Below are 27,020 nucleotides of genomic sequence, written 5' to 3'. Positions count from 1 at the left end.
TTTGTTGTGAATAAATTGTCAGAGATTCTCTTCTGAGGCACCACTAGGTGAATGGTGCTGGAGTTATTGTGCACTAACAGCCAGATAAGGCAGCAGCATTATTAAAAGTGAGGTGCTACTATTTAAGTCCATCACCTTTGGTTGTTTTTGATATCATACCTAGATAACTGTATGGTTTAAGTCTTTCCAAACAGTTCCAGCTTTCTGATTTCAGACATTTTTCTTTCACAGAACCAGTAGATGAACTGAAGGTCAGAAGTCACAGCACTGAACCACTACCAAAGCTGGAAAGCAGGGACAGAGGTCACCATGGGGTCTCCTTCTCCAGAGACACCATGAAATCTCAGGAATGGGATGGGACTCCAGGGCCGTCTCTGGTGTCCAGCAGGCTGGGAAGATCTTCTGTCAGTCCAACAATGCTAGCAGGAAATCACAGCTCAGGTAGGTGGAGCGAGTGCGAGAGCATACCATTGATTTAGAGCGCATGCGTATACTTGTCAGCTATACGGAAGTCAGTGGGTAGATGAAGCACATTTTCCTGGATGGTGAAAACTTCGCATTAAGTTACGCAGGTGACAATGTGCTCCCTGGGCTGGTTCCACAAAATAGTGATGCCTGTCGTGTCGCCATGCCTGACTCCGTCAGTGGATGTGAGCAGGAATTAGAATAAAGACAGTGAAAACCTATAGCTCTTGTCCGCGTATCATTTACAGCGCGCGACACAAAAATGCCAATGTATGTAAGGAAGTTAAGTAGTAAATAAGTTTAATATTATGCACGATTAATAAAAAACCGTTGCATATACATAGAACATACATTGACACAATCTGTACAAAGTTTTAAAAATAAATAAAAGCCTTGTTTTGGTGCACATTGGCAAGACTAAAACTTTGGGCTTCTAAATCAAAGGTGAGAATTTCTGGTTTCAGTATTTCTTAATTTCGACCAGTAATGTCATTTTAGTGTCAAAATATTTAAAAAATGAATGTTTAAAAGGGCGGATTTCCTCTGGTGTGCATAGTTCTGAAGGAGGGGGAATCAGTCAGTTATGCTGAAGAGGGTCTTGTTCCCCTGGACCTCGGCCATATGCCATGAGGATTGCAATACAACCCTGATTAAGGTGGCAGCTTTAATTGTTGGTGTATTTTGTGCAAATTTCCACTGTGGAAAGTGGTCTTTTAAAAGCATAGTTTCATAATTGAGCAACAGCAGTTTACTGGATGGCCATGCTTACTGACTTTATCAACTTCTGTAAGTTGTACTGATTATTCTGAGCTGTACTTGTCCCTGATGTTTAACCAGATGTGCCAATATTTTATTTGTCAAGGTTATCGCGGGCCTCAGCTAGATTCTCAATATTGCGATGTTCTTCTGATTAAAGTGACCGTGCTTCAGGCGTGGATTTGAGTTGTGTGAAACATTTCTCCTGTGCGATATCGGCCTTTACAGGTGTAATCCCAGTTTAGAGCAGTCTGTGATCGCTGCTTGAACACGCTTGCTGGATCTGGCTGTAGTTTGTGAGTTGTCTCAATCTTTACCCAGTCGTTATGAGTGGTCTTACTTTTGCTTCAGTATATAACAATGTTGTGTTTTATCCATTGTCCAAAGCACATTTTCCTGGGCGGTGAGGACTTCACATTCAGGTACACAGGTGCCATTGTGCTCCCTGGGCTGGTTCCACAAACTAAGGATGCCCTCGTATGGGCAGTGTGGGGCCGCCTGCCTCATGTGTTTCATGATGATAGGGGTGAGATGATGCCTGGTCTTTTTTTAACATTTTAAACAGGTCTTCGTTTGTGTTCTGACACGGCTAGCATGGCCCTGTAACACCAGTACACAAGCACAGGCAATGCCAAATGGTCTGGTTATATCATCTTCAGTGTTGACTCCCACAGACGCATCACTCACTCTATACTTATACAGTCTAGCGTCAAACCCTCTACTCGCTTAGGCACAATACTCACTGTGAGCTCACACAGATATTTCACTGAACCTGCCCTCACAGCAGACCCTCCTGTCACCCAGTGGCGGCTCCTAGTGGGAGTGATGCGGGCCGGGGGGTAGTAAACTCCGCCATACGGCCGGCCGGAGTTAAGTACATAAATAAATAAATTAAATGAATTACATTGCACGCACTGCAACGCCATTTCCGTTGCAGGGGGCACAATGTAATTCATTTTATTTATTTATTTAGGTACTTAATTCCGGTCGGCCATATGCCGGAGTTTACTAGCCCCCGCCCCACTGCCCCGCAGCATGTAGTGTCCGAGCATGGACACGTTCTAGTGTTCCAACATGTATGTATTACACTGTACATCCACCCACCACCTACGTCCCTGGGTCAGGTGACGAGGTTAATAAAGTGGCCGAGCGCACGTGCTCGTGGCCATTACCCACTACCCCAACTAAGTGTCAGCGTCTGTCATTTCCACACAGCATGAGGGCCTAGGGCCCAACATCACACAGCACTCCCACTAGGAGCCGCGACTGCTGTTACCCTCCATTCATGCAAGTACAAGTCACTCTATACTTATACAGTCTAGCATCTAACCCTCTACTCTCACAGACAAAGGCACAAAGGCGCTCACAGCAGACACTCCTGCCACCCTCCGTTCATGCAGGCACATCACTCCCTCTATAATCAGACCCTTTCCTGCAATCCTGCTTCCTGCCCTCGCTCCGCACTCACACCAGGCACTCCACACTTGTATAGAGCCTACTGGCTGGAACATATGCAGCCTTTTTAGCAAACAGTACAACGTTGACACTTCTGCTCTACTACTTTACCAATTGGGTTAATCTTGGGCCGATAATACTCTTTCCCGTGCATTTGTCTCTGATTACTACAATAGGTCAGCACGTTGAAACACCCTTGCTGGGCCACCAGCATTGGTACTTCACTACTGTTGTGAAGGTTACAACATTCCGCATTAGGACCTCTCAAGGCACATTTGTTTGTGAAGCTTCCTGTTGTAGGCCTGTGCCTCGGTACTTCTTAACAGCTCCTGTATGACTGAAAGAGTGAAAGGGGGCCCCCGCTAGGATGTTCGTGGTGTTCTGCAGCTTGAATCCTACTATTGTTTCTTGTGCTTCTTCTGCGATAGGCCACCCTTACACCAGGTACACCAGCCTCAGCATTGAACACATCAGTGGTATAGCAGGCTAGCCCCCCAACACCCCCAGGCCTAGAGAGGTGCAGGGGTGGATTGCATCACCTAGACACAGACAGGCCACAACTTTAAAGGAATGCATCAGAAAGAGTGAATGGACTAGGCTGAAGGGCTTCACTGGGGGATTTCTTTATAGCCAGCCTTGGGTATGATGGGTGGAGTTGAGATGAGGCTTAAAAAGAAAGCAAAAGCTTGGAAAACACCAAGGTATTGGAGAGGTGGATAGGGGAGGTTCAACTGCAAATGTAACTAAGGGTCATCAGTGATATCAGATATGGCTTGTATGTCCCTAACCCTAGTCACACCATCGTTAATCATGTAGTGAAACAATCATTCAAGAGGGCGTTGTGAGCCAGAGGGCAAGGGGAGATCTGTGAGTGAGAACCAGGCAGAAGAGAGAAGGCAAACACAATCAAGGCGCTACACTGATTCAGTAACTCGGCCACCACCCTCCTCTTGCAGCCTATATGACCCTCCCGGGCAAAAGAGTATGGCAAATGAAGAACAGGTCTCAGCACAGTGTGTGGAGAAGGGAAGTGCATCCGGAAGGTCAATGGAGTCACCTCATCATGCAGCTTCCCCAAAGGCTGCAGCGGCAATTGAATGCTGCGGTGGGTTTCTGTAAACATTGCACATTGCCAACTTACAACCCCTGTACACTGGGTCTCGTGGCTCAGTGGACTCATGCTTCCACAGCAGGGATCAATGTTTGACCTCATGGTTATAGGTTTGAATCCTGGTAGGTCACTCAGCGTTTCATCCTTTTGAGGTCAATAAAAAGAATACCGTTGACCAGGCTAACAAATCTGTTATTTCAGAACAAGATACCCTTCTCGCAGACATGCTATATTATCAGCAATGGGGGAAGTTATGTTTTCTGCAAAATGTCAAGTCATACATTTTGAACATATGGGAACGAGAAGCTGTTTTTCTGTTAATCAGTACAAAATGAACATTGAAAACCTTAGGAAAAGTCAATATTATCTTAGGCTGCTCTAGACTAGATCTCCTTTCTCTACTGCAAAACATGTTACATTTAAGGCGTGAACTGGTGCGTTACATAACATAGCGACAGAAACACTTCAAAGGTAAGACTGCCAGGAGCACTTGTATGCACCCACTTTAAAAGGCCACAAAGGAAACACAGCAGTCCGAGAGCATTGTTCCAAACGCAAGTCAAAAAGCATTTTAACTCTACTAGAAGTTAAACTTAAGTGGCCCGTCAAGATGTCTTGAGTGACCCCCTGGGACACGTGTATGACTGTACTGCACCAATCAAAGACAGAGCAAAACAAGGAGAACCTCGCAGACAAACATAGTCCTGAGGGAGAGGAACTATGGGTGTTCATGGCCTCTACACTTTACCCACATACTCTAAACCCACCTCACAAACACACAAAGGACTTTCAGGAAGCAGAGCCCCATGATGCTGAGGCCCCCCCTGCCTCATGAGTCTGAGACCACATTCTGGATACAGCGGCCTTGGGGGTGGGTGGAGACAACGGATCTCAGGATGTGGAGAGGACCACATGGTACCCCACCGCATGGTACCCTCATGCGCCCCTGCACATTATCTGCTAAGGAGCCTAAGACCACCTTCCAGATATGCAAAATCCCTGGAGGAGGGGGGAATAATTGTCCCAAGAGAAGGTCCCTTAATTTTTGAGGACCCCACTGTACTACAGGGACATCTCTTGCACGCTTGCCCATGCCCACATAGGACTCTAAGACCACTTTGCAGACATGTAATTGGCTTGGGGAAGCAGCCCATGGATTCCAATGGACCATCCACACTGCAGAGCAACCTCCTGAAACCCTACACTTTACCCTCATCCATGCAAGTCCTTGAGGTCGCCACAGCAGAGGGCTCAATCCCAATGCAGGCAGATGCTGTATCCTCCAGCTTTAAATGTTTATCTACAGAGCATCACAAAAGTGACAGGATCCTTATTCACAGACAACCTGGCCATGTGCTTTACATTGTGTCTTACCTGCTCAATCTTGTTATGTTATGTTATTTTAATTTATTCAGCACACAGCTACTCGGAAGTGTCCCGGCGCTATAGACCGCTGGGGAACCCATCCTGTCTATCCCTGTGAGATGGTCCCTTTCTGGGTATCTCCAAGGTGAAACCAGGCATCCCCGGCGTCTGTGGGGGGCCGTTGTAGAGATGAGGCAAGCTTAATGCCCAGAGTTGCCGAGTGTGTTCCTGGTTAGAGTAGGTACCGAGGCGAGAATTAACGAGTAAATTGGGATGGGTGGAGTAGATTGGGGTGAAGTGGGGCGCGATAGATTGGGGTGAAGTGGGGTGGGGTAGATTGGAGTGGGGTCCAATGGGTTAGATTGGAGTGGAGTGGGGTTGTTTTGAATTGAGTGTGGTAGATTAGAGTGGGGTAGATGGAAGGAAGTGGAGTGGGGTAGATTTGAGTGGAGTGTCATAGAGTGGAGTGGGGTAGATTGTGGTAGATTGGAGTGTGATTGGAGTGGGGTAGATTGTGGTGGAGTGGGGTAGATTGGAGAGGTGAGGATCTTTATGGATTGCAATAGAGTTTGGAGTGGAGTGGGGTAAATTGGAATGGAGTGGGGTAATTAGACTGGGGTAGACTGGAGTGAAGTGCAGTAGAGTGGAGTGGGGGAGACTGGAGTGTAGTTGGGTAGACAGGAGTGAAGAGGGTTGTATTGAGATACATTGGAGTGAGGAGAATTTGGGTAAATTGGAGTGGGTTGGAGTGGAGTGGGGTAGACTGGGGTAGATTGGAGCAGAGTGGGTTAGATTTGAGTAGAGTGCAGTAGATTGGGGTGGAGTGGGGTAGATTGGAGTGGGGTTGGTGGATTGAGTCAGATTGAGTGGAGTGAGATAGATTAGAGTGGGGTAGATGGGGTAGATGGAGTTGGGTGGGGTAGATTGGAGTGGGGTGGGGTAGATTGGGTTATCGTGGGATAGATTGGAGTGGGGTGGGGTGGGGTTAGGGAGTAGGGTGGGTAAATTGGGGTGGGGTAAATAGGAGTAGAGTAGGGTAGACTGGAGTGTAGTAGATTGTGGTAGATTGCAGGGATAGATAGGAGTGGAGTGTGCTATATTGGAATGGGGCAAATGGTGTGGCATGGAGGGGCATGTTGCGTTGGTGAATGAGTTGCGTAGATTGGAGTGGCGTGAAGTCGAGTGGCGTGGCGTGTCGTAGGGTGTCTTAGAGTGGGGGGCTTAGAGTGGAGTGGCATGACATAGAGTGGATTGGCGTGGCTTGGAGTGGAAGGGCATAGAGCGGAGTGGATAGCGTAGTGTGGAGTATGCATGGTATAGTAGCGCACTGCCATTACAGACAATTCATTTTCAATTGAAATGACCATTACATTTGCACCAAAATACGGTTTAACTGCACACAAACGATGTGTGCAAATGTCATCACCTAGTGTATTGATGTGTTTTGATCGTAGTCAAATATTTGTTTCCACCGCACCTTAGAGTTACAAAAAAATGTGCTTCATTTGTACTGATTCTGATACATTCTGAAACATCAACACAGTTCATTTTTTTTTGTTTGCTAAAAAAAACCCTACTCCCGTCCTCTTACATGGATACTCAACAGGATTGTCACATAAGTTCCTCCACTTTGATGTCAGGGAAAAATAAGTAAACACCAAGTTCCCTTGAAGAAAGAGCTTAACATTTTAACTCTGCCTTTGAATGTACAGCAAATGTGACAAGATAAGAACAAGATTTAAAGGCCTGTTTACAGAAAGCAAATACATGGAAAAATACAGTAAATAAGGTTTGGGCAATGGGACAAACTGCAGCTGGACAGCCTACAGCAAATAAAGCCAGAAAATAGAAAGGCAGAAAATGTGAGTTAGAAAGGCAGTGGTAAGCAAAGGGTGGAATATATTCCTAGGTCACCTTTCTGTACCCAAGATGTCTGCGCTGTCTGGTAGGCTTCAACCTAAAAATGATGTAGTGACGCCGGTGGTCTTAGAAGGATGGCTTGCAGCAAGAGTGAATATGACCAAAGGACAACATCTCGTTTGAAGACGTAATGCGCTCTGCACCAGTACAGTCACAAGAAACCAAGAGATGAGCTGCGTGATCTTGAGCCGCAGGTAACCAAGCACACACATTTCAATTAGGTGGAGCACTGCAGTCATATTGGAGGGGGCAGTAAAATAGTACTAAATAATAACTACTCCTGGCAGAGAGCACTTAGCTGTTCAAAGACATAGTGGTAGGGCAAAGAAGAAGCACTACGTTTTGTTGCGCAGTTAAAAAAAAAAGCTGAAACCCTCTCCTGATTCCCTTCTTACAAATGGCTCACTGACACAAAATCGAAATAAAAAATATTGAGCACAAAAATATTGAAAAATATATAATTTTACATTAATATCGAAAAATAGAGACAAAAATATTGTTTTTTAACATATATAGTTAAATGTCAAAATCTTAATTATTTTAACATATAAATTCAATTTTCAATTTCAAGTCTTTATTTCGATTTTCATCATAAAAGACAACCTTAATATATTAAACAATTTTAAAAGAAGGATACAAAAAAAGGAGAAGGGACCTTAATCTCATCATAAATTACAAGTGCAATGTACATAGCATCGACAATTATAAATAAATATCTCATTATTAAAAGTCATAAAAAATGTTAAAAGGTAACCAAATAATCAGATGAGGCGTAATTTATATGCACGAATAACCTAAATCCAATGGAGAAATTTTGCAACAGCAATAGTCACAGATTGAGAAGTATTTGTTTTAAGGCACCGCAAAGCCTCAACACCTGTCCGAAAACCCAGTAAAAGACAAATTGGTTTAAGCCAGACCCGCCGTGGAATTTTGTACTCCGGGCAAATAAATAAAATATGTGCAATGTTTTCCCGTTGTGCTGGACAAAAGGGACAATCAGGGTTAATGCCTCCTCGCCATTTAGCAACAAAAGAATTAATAGGAAGAGTGCCCACCCTGAATTGATGATATCGCTTTCTATCCTCCACAACTGTAATACAGTCCCAATAATTTTCAAACAGGGGCCTGTCCTTCAGTGCCAAATAGTCCGAAGTTAGAGACGGGCCGATGCTTGAGCCAAATCTTCATTCAAAGACCACCCGCCAATATAAGTCTTTTAAAGTTTTTCTGGGGGGAAAAGTATGTGCTATGGGCTCTTCCCATAAACTTGCTAGGCCCATAGCAAAGTAAAGTAACTTGACCTCCCGCATCCATAAGATCTTTTGTGCCTTGTCGGCCCCCCTGACGTCCAGGAAAGCCCGAGCATACTCTAAGAGTTCAGGGGTAACCCAAAGCCGCCTCCAGTAAGCCACTGGTCTATATCGTGCAATATCCTCTAAACGCAAAACCCCCAAATTGTAGTAAAGGGGAATAAGAGGAGTGAATGCTGGAAGGCCAGTGATTATACGCAAAAACTTGTTTTGGGCCCTAGTCAACTCTGTAAGGTTACTGTAGCCCCACAGTTCTGCTCCATAAAGAATTGCCGAGCCTATCTTAGCATCATATATTTTAAGTGCTGGTATCATGGGTCTAGTGTGAGACAAGTGTAGTTCTTTTGTTAGTGCACCAGTTAGCTGAGCATGCTTTATTATCACTTGATCTATATGCGGTTTCCATTCTAACTTCGACGCAAGGGTTATACCCAAGTATGAGAAGACCTTAGTCTGCTTTAATTTAATTCCATTCATTAACACGTTCCCTCTAACGTGTTTGGACTTATGTAAGACCATACATTTAGATTTGGTTACATTTACGATAAGCCCATGATCTTTGCAGAAGACCTCAAACACATCTATATCTTTTTTAGGCCCTGTTGGGTCTTAGAAATTAATAGAGTATCATCTGCAAACATCAACAGAGGAATCAACTTACCATCCAACTTTGGGGCATCGGTAGGAATTTGGTTAAAATAGTTGATCACTCTGTTGATGTATAATGAAAAAAGAGTCGGGGCTAACATACCCTTGGCGAACTCCCCTGGCAACTGGAAATTTATCTGTGACGCTGCCTAATTGATTCTATCTGACCTGGGCAAAATTGTCCTCATGTAATTTCATTAAGAAAATTAAAATATCTATAGGCATGCCTTGATCTTTAAAAACTGACCACATTTTTGCTCGAGGGACCAAATCAAAAGCTGATTTAAGATCAACAAAGGCTGCAAATAACATACCCTCTCCCAACTGAACCACCCGCCAATATATTAACAAAAACCTAAATACCTGGTCTATGGTACTTGTGTGGCTGCAAAAGCCTGCCTGAAGTGGTGATAAGACTTCCTCCTCCTCAATCCACCCCTGGATTCTTAATAAGACAAGCCTAGCTAAAACCTTCTGTATACAGTTGATCAGGCTTATAGGCCTATAATTGCCTGGATCAGAGCGCTCTCCCTTTTTAAAGACCGGAATGATCTGGACGCCCTTCCAGGTATTAGGTATGGGTGAACAGTTAGAAATGCAATTAGCTAGGCACAAAATATAGGGTGCCCACAGTTCTTTGTCCTGCATAAACAGGTCTGCCGTAACCGAATCTAAACCTGGTGCTCTACCTCTAGGGATGGAATTCAGTACCTTTCGTACCTCGTTTAAATCAACTGCCAAAGAAGATATATCCATGATAGGGGAAATAATTGGTGTGCAACTCCCCTCATATGCATCAGTAGATGCAAACTGGGATGCATAATGCGAGACCTACAGATTAGGTGGCACATAATTAATTGGTTCTTCTCTTTTTGTGCCCCTACCCCACCTGACCATGTCCCAAAAGGAACACATTGAACGTTCCTTACTGGCCGAGTGGAGATCCCTTCAGTAATCCTGGTCCCATGCTCGTTTGGCATCATAGTGGGCTTTTTTATAAGATACACGAGCATCCCTAACACAAACGATGTCCTTAGTTTTTACTGCATCTGACAAGGTCTGGTATGCAATCCTGCATGATTTCCCATACCATTGGGCTTATTTTCTGGGTGGCCTATTGGGTTTGGCATGAGTCTGTTTTATAAAGAAGAGCCTAAGTTGATTAAAAAAATTTGTATGGATAATATTTGCATTTCCCATATCTTCCTTCTGAGCAATACAGTTTTGTAAGGCGTTAGTGGCATGAATAGTTAAATTCCTGATGGATAAAATCTGCCTCTCATTCCTTAGATAATTAACCCATTTGACACGCCTTGAGTCGTTAGATTGGACAATTTCCACCTTCCTAGAAGGAACCTCCTGACAATTCATCTTAAATAATTTAATTGATAGTAGTAAGGGGTCATGATCACTTTCCACCCTGTCCACCACTATCATATCCTTGATGCTAGACCAATGTTCTTTATTGGTACGTATAGAATAGATGCGGCTTTTACGAAGTCCATTATTAAACGTAAAGGCCCCATGTTTGTCAGAAGCTGATCTACCGTTTATTGCACGTAGCTCTTGTCCAATACAAAGTACCTTTAGCTGAAGTGCAGCCTCGGTCCATTTTTTAATTGCCGAAAGTGTCAGATGGGGAATATTCCAAGAACAATTCTCTTCTAAAGTAAGATCGATATCATTGGTGTCCAAAGGTTCAAAGCAGCAATTAAAACCACCCGCTACTATGACATTACCCTTTTTACAATACAAGTCAAGAAGCAGGTCCAACTCCTCCACAGTATTTGAAGATTTACCCCCCGTCAACCCTCTAGCATAAATGTTAAAAACAAAAAGATCCTTTAGTCCAGGGCACTGGACAAGAATAAGTAAAATGTCATTACTTTTTGAGTCCAATTGAGTCAAGTTATACCTGCTATCCTGTTTAATCCATGTTAAGAGTCCCCCCTTAGCTCTTCCATGGAGGCTAGGGACAGCAGGAACATAAAAACTGAGGTAACCAGGTCTGTAGTCTAAGACAGTCGACCAAGTTTCCTGTAATAATATAATATCCCTGTTTTCAAGGAACTTGGACCAATCAGATGACATTACTTTATTCCTAAGCCCTGCCACGTTCTAAGAAACTAGAAACGAAGGGACGATATCATCGTCCCTACCTTGGGTGCCACATAATGAGACTTCCTGCATGTCTCCAATAACTTGGTCCCCATATTGAGGAGCCTCTTGTACAAGATTATTGGTGTTTACAGTTCCACTTGTCTGGACTATGTCAATGGGCACTGGGTGAATTTCACCATGTGGTCCACCACCAGACGATGCATTTGCTCCAAGTAGGTTGACCGAATAGATTCCTCGTGGGCCTAGGTCTTGACCATGAACAAGTCAATCATTGCAATCTAGTGAACTCAACACCTCAATTCTATTGCTTACTGGTGTAAATCTGACATGAGGATCGAGACGAGGAGCAAGATCTCTCCCTTCAGTGGCGGGTTTTAGGCATGGAGGGTAAAAATACCCTAATGGCAGGATATTAATACGATCTTGGTGTATCCTCAGTGAGCCTGCCTGTCTTAGGATATGGTCTACCAGTTTAGGGGATGCAAAATTAACAACGACACAGTCTCCCTCCATGCCCTTCCTAGTATCTCCCACCCCGTCCACCCTTCGAACCATCTTAAAATTATTGTAAAGGTTATCACCCAACACTGTTCTAGTATTCAAGTAGTGTAGTGCTTTGTTTTTAAGTGATGACTAATGTTCCTCTTTGCCGTCCGTTGTTTAAGGGACATTAGCCAAAATAATGGTATATGGGCACGCCTCAGGGGGGATATGAAATTTTATATGTTTCTGGGGAATATGGTGAATTTGATTTGGACTACCCCTAGAGCCTCCACAACCAGAAATGGAACCTCCTTCGGAGGTTAGGATATTTGGTGCAATTGTTGTCTGAGCTACTACATGTTCTCTAGGTACGTGCGCTCCAACATTCAAACTAGTGACTATTGGTAAATGGGTAGGAGCACTATCAGGACATGTGGCTATTGATTTAGTCTCTATCAGAGAACCCTGTTGGTTTAGTACCTGTCTTTCCAGGGCTATTAATCTATAATCAATTAACTCGAGCTTTTCCATACCAGGAGTAATAAGAGCCTTGAGGCGCTCCTCTAGGTTCCCCAAGAATCTCAACATTTGGTCACCCTCAATTGGGTTACCTGATATGGAGGTCATTGGGTCACCCTCTACATGAGTCTTGGATTGGTTGACCTGGGTCAATTGGTTTTCTACTTGACAACCCAGGCCAAGAGTGGCTTGTTTAGCATGTAATTTACTACCCTTAATAGCACTATCTGCCTTCCGCTTCCTCTGCTGCTCTTTAGCTCTAGTAACATGTTCAACCCGTGCCTGCCTAGTGCGTGTATTAGGGGGGGAAGGCGGCGGGCTAAGAGCAAGAGGGCAGGAAGTATTTACCCTAGTAAGGGCATCATTGGTTAGTGGGTCTGGGCTTTGTAACATTTTTATAGGGGCTTGAGAACTCCCCGTTAAGATAGTAGTTAGTGTATGATTCAAGTTGTTAGTATTGTTACTAGATGGGTCAAGAGATAGCCTCCTCTCTACCAGTTCTATCTCCTTGGCCACAGCAGTTTCAGCCCGTTTAAGATACGCATCCAAAGTCCCAGCCCCCCCTTTAGAATTGACAATAGATTTAGCTATGTTACTGTCAACCTTCTCAGAGAAAATTGCTAATACACAATCAAAGAGGCCCCCACACTGAAGTCGCTCTTCAAATAGAGAAAGAAAGTCACTTAATAACTTAACTTATCGCTGAGTTCGTTACGTGTATTCCAGAACCGAATAACGAAATGGAAAGGAACTGGCCCGACCCGGCCTCCTCCGGCCTCGGACGGCCACAGATGGCCCCGCCCTTGTCCCGGGCTTAGCCCGGCGCTACCCGCGCGCGTCCCGCGATGCTGGAGGCGCTATGTGATTTTAAATGTCCGGTGCGGGAGGGAGGGGCCGCTGATGCTGACGCTGCCCCTCTGCCTCCTGGTGCCTGTAGTCCACTGGGCGCTTGTTCCTTGAGTTATTCACCCCCAAAAGGCTTCAGCTACGCTGCGCGTCCCGCGAAGCGGGAGGCGCAAGGTGATTTTAAATGTCCGGTGCGGGAGGGAGGGGCCGCTGATGCTGATGCTGCCCCTGTGCCTCCTGGTGCCTGTAGTCCACTGGGCGCTTGTTCCTCGAGTTATTCACCCCCAAAAGGCTTCAGCTACGCTGCGCGTCCCGCGAAGCGGGAGGCGCGAGGTGATTTTAAATGTCCGGTGCGGGAGGGAGGGGCCGCTGATGCTGACGCTGCCCCTCTGCCTCCTGGTGCCTGTAGTCCACTGGGCGCTTGTTCCTTGAGTTATTCACCCCCAAAAGGCTTCAGCTACGCTGCGCGTCCCGCGAAGCGGGAGGCGCAAGGTGATTTTAAATGTCCGGTGCGGGAGGGAGGGGCCGCTGATGCTGATGCTGCCCCTGTGCCTCCTGGTGCCTGTAGTCCACTGGGCGCTTGTTCCTCGAGTTATTCACCCCCAAAAGGCTTCAGCTACGCTGCGCGTCCCGCGAAGCGGGAGGCGCGAGGTGATTTTAAATGTCCGGTGCGGGAGGGAGGGGCCGCTGATGCTGACGCTGCCCCTCTGCCTCCTGGTGCCTGTAGTCCACTTGGCGCTTGTTCCTCGAGTTATTCACCCCCAAAAGGCATCAGCTACGTATTTTAACATATCACATTAATATAATCCAAATTAAATATGTTTAAATAATCATTAGAAATATATAAAAAAACATACTAATTTAACCAAATACAAACATATATATGTATGTCTCTATTTTTATATACATATATATAATGTACTACTATTATAAAAATATACATTGTAATTTATATTATAAAATAAAATAAATTACTAATATAACAAATACATATATATATCTTTGCAAACACATACAAACAAAATGAAACATGTAACAAATAAACTACAAAAACATTTAAAATATTATCAATTAAACATAAAAAGTGAAAAAGTAAACAAAAATACCTTTTACTAAACCTATATTAAAAAGTACACACATATATATATATATATATATATATATATATATATATATATATATTTTTGCACACGAATGACCCAGAGTTCCGAAATCCTTGTCCCGTAGGCAGGTGGCGAGTCAATACCGAGCAGGTCTCCCGGCATCTATATACACACGGCTGTTGATTCTTAATGACCCACAAATGGCTTGTGACTCTAGACTCCAATAATTTACTGTGTTGATCTATGTTGATATTTTGGTTTTCAAGAATTTTGGCTTTTACAGGCACTATGCCGATGTCTATTGGTAGTACAAGAATACACATACACACATTATGGAATCTAATGATGTACATTTATCGTGTCCTGCGGCAATCATGTAAATGGTAATTAGTGACCATGATATTTTACAGGTTTTATACATTATTTGCAATTAATAGCTAAGTAAGTTTGACATCAGCATTTGTTAGATTGTATTTACTATTATCAGGTTGCGTAACGCAGACACTCCACGTGTCAGTTGATAGGAGCACTAGACTTCAACAATAATAATCAATGACAAAGTACAAGCACCAGGAACATCCACCTGGTTGCTGAAGAAAGCGCACTATTTGTGTTTAATTTCTGTTGGTTTGATTTGTCTACCGAACATATTTGGACTAAGTACATCTATTGAACCATGGCAGGTCCTATATCTTTACTTTGTATTTGGACATTTAACAATGGCCGCCATGGTTACTGTCAATACTTGCCATTTATTTGTATCTGTCGTTTGTTTCTAACAGCCAGATAAATACTTCCTGTTTCCTGTTGCACTTCGTGTGATCAAGTCAGTTTCACTGACGAAACGCGTTACGAGTGTTGATTAAAACTTTATGTGTAAACCTTCCGAGTGCGAGTCCTTCTATCAGAAGAATCCGTGTGTATATATATATATATATATATATATATATATATATACACATATATATATATATACAACATATAAAATTAAATATACAAGCACATAGTAATAATATATATTTAACAAACAATTTTAACAAAACTATTAAACTCTTGGAATAATAAATAAACTAATACTACTTTAATTCATACAACAGTCCGGAAAGCATTAGACTCTGGAGGGGTATATTTTACTATTCCCACTCCAGTTAGTGCAACAGTAGAAAAAGCGTGGACTCAGAAGGAATCAAATTTACTATTCTCATTCCAGTAGGTGCAACAATAGGCAAAGTCTTGGACGCCGGAGGGGTAAAATCTACTATTCCCACTTCAGTAAGTGCAACAGTAGGGAAAGCGTTGGACACCGGATTGGTAAAATTTACTATTCTCACTCCAGTAGATGCAAAAGTAGGGAAAACGTTGGACTCAGGAGGGGTAAAACTATTTCCACTGTAGTCTGTGCAGCAGTAGGGAAAGCATTGACACCGGAGGGGTAAAATGTACTTTTGCCACTCCAGTAGGTGCAGTAGCAGAGAAAGCTTTAGACTCCATAGGGGTAACATTTGCTTTTCCCCTTCCAGTCTGTGCAGCAGTAGGAAAAGCCTTGGATACCAGAAGGGTAAAATTTACCATTCCCACTCCAGTAGGTGCAACAGTAGGGAAAGCATTGGACCCAGGAGGGGTAACATTTACTATTCCCACTCCAGTCTGTGCAACATTCGGGAAAGCGTTGGACAATGAAGGGGTGTTCTATTCCCACTCCAGTAGGTCCAACAGTAGCGAAAGCATTAGATACAGAAGGGGTAGAATTTACGATTTCCACTCCAGCCTGTGCAACAAAATAGAAAGCGTTGGACTCCCGAGGGATCAAATTTCATATTCCCACTCCAGTCAGTGCAACAGGAGGGAAAATGTTGGACTACGGAGGGGTATAATTTACTATTCCCACTCCAGCCTGTGCAAGCAGAGAGAGAGTAGTTCACCTCAAACAAATAACATATTTTAACAACTTTGTAAAATAACAAAAAATATGAATTCTAATAATAACAAACATATGTCTATATCTTAGCAAAAATAAACAAATTACATAACTATTGCAATTTTTAATTATTATTATCAATGTAATCAATTATTAAATGATTATTAATTTAATTAAAATACCACATTTTATTCTCACAAACATCATATCCAACAATTAAAATGTTATGGAAGTGAAAACATTAGAACACGATTAACATGTTCAGTAATAAATAAAACGATTTGTAATAAATGAATAAATATTTTTGTATTTCATTATTACTTAACTTCCCAACCTATTCTCCTATTAACAAAATAAAACACACCTAGGATCTAACATATATAAATAATGTATTATATTTTTACAAATGTATCAATATATTAAATATTTACATTAAAATTAATATAATTAATTAGTAAATATTTTTTACTTAATTAATTTCCCACCGTTCCTCTACAAACTAATAAACACACACCTAAAATATAACTTAACAAATTTGAACATTTCACAATTTACATAATTATCAGTTCAAAATTAATAATTAATAGTAAAGAAAATATTTCTTAAGTTGACACCCTATATCCTTAAAAGCCCAAAAACCTGCACCTAAAATATATCTGAAAAATTATAATAATTATACAATTGGCATTAAGAATGATTAATGAAACAATTAATTGTAATAAAAATTAATTATTAATTAATAATAATTCATTTAGTTCCCACTATTTGCCCATACAAATATCACAACCCGCACATAAAAGAATGCTCTAAAAATTAATTGGTGACAAAATTTACATAATTCATTATCAATTAAATAATTAATTGTAATAAAATGAATTTTTAACTATCATAAATTTACTTCCCACCCTTTACCTCTACAAATCTCACAACCTACATGTAAAATAAATCAAAAAAAGTAAATTAATTGCACAATTTACATAATTAATTATTAATTTAATATTTAGGGCCTGATTATGAGTTTGGTGGTCCAATGGACCGCCATACCCACAGTGGCGGTGGGACGGCAGTCCGACTGCCCTATTACGAGTTGGGCAGTTGGATCGCCATGGGGCCGCTGCTACCGCCAGGGATCCACGATCCCTGGCAGTCTTGCAGTGGCCTGTGGCTCGCAATATGTTGGTGGTGCCGCTGCGGCACTGACAAGCATTTTGCGAGTTTCCTACCCAACACAGTTTTCGTGGCAGTGAGCCCACCATAAAAACTGGGGTGGTGAGGAAACTAACGGGGCCCTGCAGGGTAACCTGATGCCTCAGGACCATAGGGTTCATGCAGGAGGTCACATTATATGCCCCCCTGTGGGCATGCACTCCTGTTCCTGCACAGCATAGGCTGGTGCATTCCATGTTGTGGAGGACCAGGCTTTGGCTTTCCTATTGCTGTGCCTTTATAAGGCTCACCGCCTGGGACCGCCAAAGCACCACCCGCCAGACCACATATGTACTCTTAATCTGGCGTGCGGTGTGCGGGCGAGATTGGTGGTGTGTGAGTGGGGAGTAATCAGGCCCGTAATTATAATTCAAATTAATTATCAATTAATTATAATTAGTTTACTTTCCATCCTTTAACCCTACAAATCCCAAAAACCACTCCTAAAACAAAATTTAAAAAATAAATTAACTACAGTTTACATCATTATCAATTAAATAATTGCTTATATTTAAAATTAATCATTAATCAATTATCATTCATTTATTTCCCACCCTGTACCCCTATAAACCCAACAACCCGCTATGACAATAAAAATCTCAATTAACTCTTAAATTACATTTAAATGCAACTAAAAACATATACTAAAACTTAGCTTAGAAAATCGATATTCTTGTCAACAATATTCCTGTATCTCAATATTTTTAACTTGATATTTTGTCTGAATATCATACAAATGCATCTAATGTGATGTAGCATCATGCTTGAATGTGCTGGCCATGTTAGGTGAGGGGAAATCCCCTCTGCATCCAATAAGGCGGCCATACAAGGCCTTAGTTATCACATTTGAATGTGGAGGCCATGTAGACGAGCACACACACCCTCATACACCAATACGAGTTCCGCAAGCAATCTCTACCTGGTTGGCGAGGTGATGGATTGCCACAATCTTACGGCACACTTGACGGGCTATCAAACCCGTGGCCCTATTATTGGGCCATGTTCCTTTGAAGTTTGCCTGCACTGGTCGTGAAGGAACTATGCATTGGAAATAAACAAATGCCACATTTTCCACAGGAAGTATCTTAAGACTAACTAGACAATCCGGCGAATCGATATTGAAGAGTCCTGATGAAGTTCAAGTTTTAACTGAACGAAACGCATTGGCTGGATGTTGTGCATAGATGTAAAGAACCTAAATTGAATAAAGAAAGAACAAAAAAGAATACCTGTCCTCACGCATACTCTTATTGGTTGTGGAAAAGAAGTTTAATGGTGCACCATTCCAAAATTGGAAATCTTTTGGTGGAAATACACTAATATTGCCCAATCAAATGTGGTACTTCTGGTTTCTAACATGCAGTTCTCCTGGCTCCCAACATGCAGGCGAAGCCAAAGCCCCTCTATAGTGATTGTCACACAATTGCATGACGACAGCTGCACTATCCAGCCAGACCATAAACATGACTGCCATGTATCAAACAGTGTGTAACATTATCAAAATGGTACGAGAAATAGTCAGTCTCAGTTTGAGGTGCACCCCTCTATGTTATGTATTCATTACATCACGGGCTGGTAGGGCCATAGTTCTGCCAATACAAATGTGTGTAAACAGAGCAACATAGACGAGGCATTAATTCAAATACTGGAGATGTATGCCAAGCGATCATAGAAGATGCAAGAATAAACACTCACTGCAGGAGTCAGTGGTTCCAAACAAATCTGGTTTCGAGAGTGAGCGATTTAACTTTATTAGAAAAATTATCAATATATGAATTTCTCGCTCAAAAGAGTTGTCTTCTTGTCTGGAAGCCCTTTTGTTGCTTGCTTGCCCTCCGTTGGGGGCGAGAGACAGGAGGAGGTGAAAGGGGGACTGAGAGCAGACCGGGAGCTGGGGGAGTGCAGGACTACACTCCCCAGCATCCCCTGCGGCTTCCAGCACAACCACCAATGTTTATTTAGCCCAAGGAGGTGCCTTTAAAACCTCACAGGGGCTCCCGCAGCGCCCGTCGGTGGCTGGACGAGGCTGGGCTGAGCCACTCCCTTAACATCGTTACCTCCAACAGAACTAATGGGTAAGCACAAACATCCTTGTAGTCAGGATCACGGGAGCGCAAGAGTGAAGATGCCTAGGAACTCTGCATCCATAATATCTTAACCGACCTCCACAGTGGGTGCCCTGAACAAGGAAATTCGCTGAGGTTGAGCTGGGTTTAAGTCCTGACATGCCTGGGATTGCAAATGCAAACGCATCAGACAGCACACCGAAAAATCCTGTTCCCATTGAGCCGAGAGTACTGATAATCGGGCAGGGAACAGGGAGGGGAGCGCACTCTACCTGTCAGGGACCCCACAAGCCTTACCTTCTGCCCGTAGAGTAGTCTCGCAGGGATGACATGAACAACCTCCGCCGTCTCCCGCCTACTCCCCTGTCCTATAGTAAACAATACCTGACTGGGGCGTGGTGGAGGCCGGGGGAAGGAATCCTTAAGAAGGTGATGTGTCTTTTGGTGTGATGATGCGGTGATTTGTACCCAGTGGAGTTGTGGACCCTTCCTAGATGACAGCCTGGAAAAGCACAACCGACAAGTAATTACTATTGCCCTGCCTTTTATACCTACACACACACACACACTCTGAAGGGGGAAGTGTAGGGAACGACAATGAAAGTCACCTGGAAAGTCAGCACTCCAATGTCTCTCCTGTGATTGCTCCTTCACACCCAGGGACACGGAACAGAAAGGAAGCGCTCCTGTGCTGGACACCAAGGTATCAAAAGGAAGTAAATAAGGTATGAAGCATTCCTGCGCTTACAACAAGGTTTCAAAGGAACAGTAATCAAGGTATCAAGCGCTCCTGCGCTACAAGTAGGGGGCAATAGCGGTGACGCGCTCCTGCGCTCTCCGCAATAGGGAAGTCAAGGTAAGGTGACACGCTCCTGCACTCACCGCGATAGGGAAAGCAATGTATGGGGATGCGCTCCTGCACTCACCGTGATAGGGAAAGCAAGGTATGGTGATGTGCTCCTGCGTTCACCGCTATAGGCAAAAGAATAAAGGCACCAGGTAAGGTGACGCGCTCCTGCACGCACCGCGATTGGCAAAAGAATACAGGCACCAGGTAAGGTGATGCGCTCCTGCGCTCACCGCGATAGGCAAAGCAATGTATGGTGATGCGCTCCTGCGCTCACCTCTCCGGTTATGGTGGCAAGCGCTGCTGCGCTGTCAGGGGAGGAAGGCTAGAATACGTGCAGTAACGCGCTCCTATGAGTGTAGCACGAAACAGGAATAAACAGAATCCCAGCACCGACCAACAAGGCAGGAAGGACTCACACCGTGAGATATCCGGAAAGTATGTTTCCACAGGCTCTGGCTCCGCAATAACTGTATAAGAAGCACCAAGGGTTGAGTACCACGGGGATTTATGCAGTCTCACCCGGAAGTGCTCTGGTGGTGACCTGAGGTAGTGCTTCCTGGTTTGAGAGCCAGACTGTGTCAACTTGATGCACCACACACTCCCCTCAATGTATCGGAATCATGACACTACCCCGTGATAGACCGGCAAGGGGGACCGGGGTGGCGAATGAAGAGGCCCGGAGAGGAGATGGATCTAGGCAGAAGGCCCCACCATCCAATCTAGGGAAGAAGAAGGGGAAAAAAAGGCCAAGCAAACCTGGACGATTATCGGCGGATGCGACCCACAACCAGGCTGGAGATTTGGACTCACGCACTGAGGCAGCAGTGCAGAAAGTGTTGGCGGACATTTTCAACTTACGGTTAGAGACATTGCCATGCTGCTTACTACCAAAGAGGGGATTAAGGCTAAACTGCAACACCTTGTTACCCAATTAGAGGGCTCAAAAATGGCATGTGAAATCTCTAATTACAACCCCATCCCTCGGGTACAAACACAGCCCACAGGTGATAGCAGGGTGGTGGGAAACCAAAACCAAAATCAAAACCTACATAAGAATAACACTGAAGGTAACCCTGTAATGATTATAGGAGCACCCATAGGGAGTCAGGCAGGGGAAAATATTTGTTGTAATACTGAGCTACCGCCAAATGCTATGGTTCTGGCTCAGAGCAGGCACCGAAGGACTGATGGGGCCAAAAGCGGGATTAACCTCAGTAGACTCCATCTGCCCCCAGAAGCTACTCCCCTAGTTGCCATACTTACAGGTGTCCCCCCACTGAGAGAGCATAGTCTGAAATCCACTATGGAGTTGTTACGTAAAACTAAACATTGGTGCGACAAACACTCCAACAGTGGGCTCAATGTTTCCTTACACATTATAATGGCCAGATGAGTGGGGTGGGTTGGCCTCAAACCTAAACAGATTCATGGTGACTGCATTGACTTTAATTTTGACAGTGCATATATTGCAGGGATGGTCCCAAGGGGGGTCAGGGGGGCATGAGGGTGTTACCACTGGGTTTTTTCCACCCACCCCCAAGGGGGTTCATTCACTGAGTGGTACTTCCCTGGGGCTTTGGCCCCATTTGGACAGTCAAAATCACCCCACTCGCCGTTCAAACACCAGGGAGGAGACTTGTTCTGCCAAGTCCCACCGGAGTCTAGCAAGTGACCCGGGGTTGCCAATTGGGCTTCTAGAGAGGACCACAGAAGAAAATAGTTTATTTTGTCAAAACAGATTCCGCCCCTTGTCCTCTTTAGATGAAAATGATTGACTGGTATTGTCTGTCTGTCATCAGAGTAACATCTGTGAATACATTAAAGGGCAGGACTCAGAGGACACATTCCTAACTGCAATATTGTCAGCTGGAATATTGCGGGTCTGAGAAGCAAAAAAGAGGATCCCAGGTATCAAAACTTGTTAAAAGAGCACAATATAGTTGGGCTACAGGAGACCTGGGACATGGACAACAATTTTTGGGTTGATGAGTACAAATCGTATTGTGTCCCCCCGCAACCATCCCAGTCAGGCAGAGCAAGAGGGGGCCTTTTAATGCTTTTTTCACTCAAACTGTCAGGGTCCCACAAGATGGTGGATGTGGGTTCTTACAATTGTCAGGCAATTGAATTCACTGCTCACAACTCGTTCAAAGTGTTGTTTGTCAATTATTATAATTCAGGTGAAAGTAGCTTTTTAAACAAACATTTACTTAAATTGAAATGTTTTTTAGAAATGTATTAATTGAAACAAACCACGTATTATTCAATAATAATTATGGGCGATTTTAATATTCACGTATGTGATTTGAACTGTCAGGGAAAATAATTTTTAGGGCCGGCAAATCGCCCAACGCCACATTTTGAGCATACACAACATGGGGAATGTTTGGAAGAGTTCTTAGCTGCTGTAGATCTTTTTGAACCGAGCTCCATTGACACTGAGGAGAGGATTCCCACTTTTAAAGCCCAGGGAGGGATACTATTATATATTTCATTTTTATTTCCTCTACTCTTCTATCTCAAGTAACCTCCTATAATGCCAAGTGCTCTAATTTTAGGGACCATAATCTGGTAATTCTTGTGTTGGACAGAGGCTGCGACCTAAAGGGGAAATCGGAAAAAAAGGTAGGGGGTGAAACCTGCCTGAAAACAACTGATCAAGGACAGAGGCTAAAATGGGCCAAAGTACTCCCGGACCTCTTTTTCCAGGACCTTTGTGAGAAGGCTGGGGATATGATTGTAACCTATCTCGATAACTCCATACAGGGGCCGGGGGTCCTTTTAGCCTTCAAAGGCATCTGTGCACAGGTAGCGTCAGACCTCACCCTACCAACAAGATTTAGGCACACCATAGGAGAGAAATGGTTTGACAGTCACTGCTCTGAAGCACATCGAAAATTGATAGCAGAACTGAAAAGGGCCTCACGAGACTGAGATTACATAGCTAGGTTACAAAAGGAGTACAAGCTAGCCCAATCTCTACGGTAAAAGGAAATCAAAGAAGAAGCTTGGAGTGCTCTAATATCAGTAGAGGTTATAGAAGATAGCTCTAGCCTCTGGGCCATTGTTAATAAACCTTTTTTTACCGGGGCTTTCTCATTTTGAAACCATATATAAGGCCACCGATAGCCCGGAAGCACCAACTATTTGCTAACTCAGGAGTGCCTCCCCCACAATAGTTTTTAATTAAGGTGAAGTAGAATCAGCAATTATACAAATGACTAGTAATAAGGCCCCCGGCCCTGATGGTGTCCCGGCGGATTCATATAAACAAAACCCATCCTTCTGGGCCAAAATCCTGACAAATGTTTTTAATGTGTCAAGTTGTCAGGGTTTCCCGTCATCGTGGGCATCTTCTATCATCATTCCGGTTTTAAAAAAAGGTCAGAGAGGGGACCCACGCTGTTATAGGCCGATTTCACTAACAGATTCCCCAGTTAAAGTTTTAGGGAGAGTGATATTAACTAAGTTAATGGATTGGTTGGAAGAAATGTAGGTTTTAATTAATTTCCAATATGGTTTTAGAAGTGGTAGGGGTACTTTGGATCAGTGCCTAAATGTATAAGTATTAGCAGGCAAATATACTATAGCTAAAGAGGGTATGCCACAGCTAGCATTTATGGGTCTTTCGTTGGCTATCGACGTGGTAAATAGATCCAAGCTCTGGCATATCCTGCTAGGCATGGGCATCGATTCAAATTTAGTTTACTTCCTGGCTGATCTACACAGGGATCTCACTGCAAGGGTGAGGGTCACCCAAGACGGAAAATACACTAGGCACTTTACATCTGGTAGAGGTGTTCGCCAAGGTTGCATTCTAGCACCACTACTTTTTACTTTATATATTAATAACTTAAGCAAGTTTGTAGAAATGGCTAGTCTAGACGTACCGCGGGTAGGGGACAGGTTCATTCCTGTGGTCCTATACGCGGATGATGCCGTCTTATTAGCCCGCACAGCTGTAGGACTCCAGGGGCTTTTAGATTCCTTTGGGGCCTATATGAAATATTTGGATCTAGTGGTTAACATAGTCAAATCACACATAATGACCATGGGCCGGAAACATAAAAAAACTAAAACATTCTTTTGTGAAGGTGCTGAAATTACTAGGGTGACCTCCTTTACCTATCTAGGAGTACTTTTTGATGAGAGGGGCTCCTGGGTTCCACAACAGAAAGTAAAAATAAATACGAGGGCAAGGTCGACCGCCGCTGTGAATGGATTTGCACAGCGACTGGGAGCTAAACCAATAGAGGTCATGCTCAATATTTACATGGCCAAATGTTTAGCCATTGCGCTATATGGCTCGGTCATTTGAGTTTACAAGTCAATGAGGGGGATACAGACAGCTAAAAATAAATTCCTACGCACCCTCTTGTCTGTCCCCCAATCAACTCCTACTTTGTAATTCATCAAGAGTTAGGTGTTGGTTATGTGGCAGACAGGCTGAGGCTGGCTCTGGCTCTGTTGGCTTAAACTTGGCTCAATCCCCAACTAACTCTGAATCATAAGATTATTAGGGATTGTGTCACCCTGGACCGAGTTAACAATTTTCCATGGCTAAATTATGTTAAGAACATTTTAACTAACCTTGGACGTTCAGACCTATTTTATTTCTCTGATAAAATAGGGAAAGATGACTTGGCGTGGGTAAAAATACACTTTCTGAATTATAAGTCGCTACAGCGAGAGGACATCGAGTTAATGAAACAGTCTGATAAAACCCATTTCTTGTTAAAAACCTCCCCCGAGATTGAACTTTACTTGAGGATTGTCATGAAGCCGTTCCACCGCCTGCTTTTAACCAGATTTTGTCTTAATTGAATTAATTTTTTTCTGGGTAATTCACAAGGCTGGAGCAGGACGTGTGATTTAGGTCCCCTGTACCTGTGACAATTTTTCGATTCAGGACTGTGAAGAAGGTCCCATCCACAGAACAGCAGTCTTCAACTGTCACCAACAGAGACATCCACAAGCAGATGTCATTACATTCTATTCTTACATAACATTCCATGACCTGTCATTGAATACCTGTAAGCTATGTAAACATATGACAATATCAAGGATACCACACACCTCCCCCCGAACCAACAATAAAAATACAATTGTAAAGATGTGAAAACATTAAATACACTAACTCATAATCATGCAAAGAAATAGACACACTGACAGCGTGTCTTAACGTTCTGATCAATTTAACACAAAGTCATGGAGAGCAGCAGGAACTCTAACAGCACGTGAGCTCCTACGCAATAAGGCTCTACCATCCCTTTGTGTGGACTTACGCACCGGTCTAGAAACCTTGCCATCACGCTCAGGTAAGTTATTAGAAATAAGTGATATCCTATTTAAGTTCCAAATGCGTCCATCATTAAGTTTAACCGCATTATTAAAAAGTTTAACAACTTTAAAAGGAGAGGAGAACTTTGAGCCATCCAATTTATGAGGGAGTCGTACTCTAACACGATCACCAACATTTACACAGGTGTGAGCCACAGCATGCCTAACATCAAACTTACTTTTCCTTTGCAAGGACTTGGCACTTTGTCTTGCTAGCATTTGAGCATTACTTACATTTTTGGTCTCAGCCCCTTTCTCCCTCATCCAGGACTGGAACAATACACTATTAGGAGTACGACCTCGAAAGAGTTCAAAAGGAATAGCACCGGTAGTGGAGTGAGGTGTGATTCTGTAAACCTTGACTCTCTCATGAATCCCAGCTACCCAGTCTTTCCCTTGCGCCTTGGCTAACTGGATGAACTCCTTCAACACTCGGTTGAATCTCTCCACCATCCCATTACATTCAGGATGATAGAGAGAACAACGTTTATGTTTAATGCCTTTTCTTGCTAAAAACTCTTCCATATAATTCGAGACAAACTGAACCCCGTTGTCAGTTAACAGAGATTCAGGAAACCCTTCTCTACCAAATACCTCCTCCAAGAACTTAGTTACATTACTGGTCTGTATACTCTGCGTAACTTTTATTTCTGGCCATCTAGAGAACATGTCCATCAGAACCAGAACAAAAAACTGGCCACTCTTATTGTACACAGGCCCTAGAATGTCCAATGCCACATCCTGCCAGCATTGTATGGGTGCTTCACGAATAACCATGGGTTGTACCCTGGTTTTGCATACCTTGTCAGATATGTTACAATCAGTGCAATCCCTTATCAGTCGTTCCACACTTAAATCCACACCAGGCCACCAGAAATGTAGATGCACTCTTTCTTTTGTCTTTGAAATGCCCTGATGACCTTGATGAGCAAGGTGAACAATTTTTTCCCTAATCAAGGACGGAGGAATTAATCTTGTCCCTCTCCACAAAAGACCTTTACTCACAGACAGTTCATTCCTCACATTCCAATACCTACGAGCACTTTCGCTCAAATTTCTCAACAAAGGCCAACCATTCGCCATCAAACTACAAATTTCCAGCAAATCCACATCCTCAGACATGGCATCCCTCCAATCTTTTTCAGTGACAACACCCTCAACAACTTCACACACCTTAAATTTGTCAACCTCCCATGAGTCTTCAACACCCTCAACACTATCTTCATTTTGTGCTGGAATCAACCGGGACAGACAGTCTGCTACTTTATTGTCAACCCCTGGTATATATTTGACCACAAAATCAAAGTCTTGCAGCGCAATTACCCACTTGCAAATCCGTGATGAGATTGCATCAAGACTTTTCTTGCAAAATACATCTTTTAAAGGCTTGTGATCCGAATGAACAGTAAAAGCATTACCCCAAAGAATTTTTTTTAATTTCTTGATGGCCCAGAAAATGCACAGTGCCTCCTTCTCAATTACAGAATAAAGAAGCTCAGGACCTACCAGAGCTCTTGAAAGGAAAAGTATGGTAA

General features: G+C 43.4%; 1 protein-coding gene across 2 annotated transcripts in view; it reads left to right on the top strand.

The window, feature by feature from the left end:
- Positions 1–27,020, top strand: part of NYAP2 (neuronal tyrosine-phosphorylated phosphoinositide-3-kinase adaptor 2) — a 956,845-nt gene that overhangs the window by 784,592 nt on the left and 145,233 nt on the right. For both annotated transcript variants that reach the window (XM_085634389.1, XM_085634388.1), the window contains one exon: positions 232–441. In XM_085634389.1, the coding sequence (XP_085490515.1) occupies positions 232–441 (210 nt within the window). The remainder of the gene's footprint in view (positions 1–231; positions 442–27,020) is intronic.

This window comes from Triturus cristatus, chromosome 11 (genome assembly GCF_964204655.1).
Source record: "Triturus cristatus chromosome 11, aTriCri1.1, whole genome shotgun sequence".
Classification (NCBI taxonomy): domain Eukaryota; kingdom Metazoa; phylum Chordata; class Amphibia; order Caudata; family Salamandridae; genus Triturus; species Triturus cristatus.
Note: the sequence above shows the minus strand (reverse complement) of the source record. Positions and strands in the feature narration are given on the sequence as shown.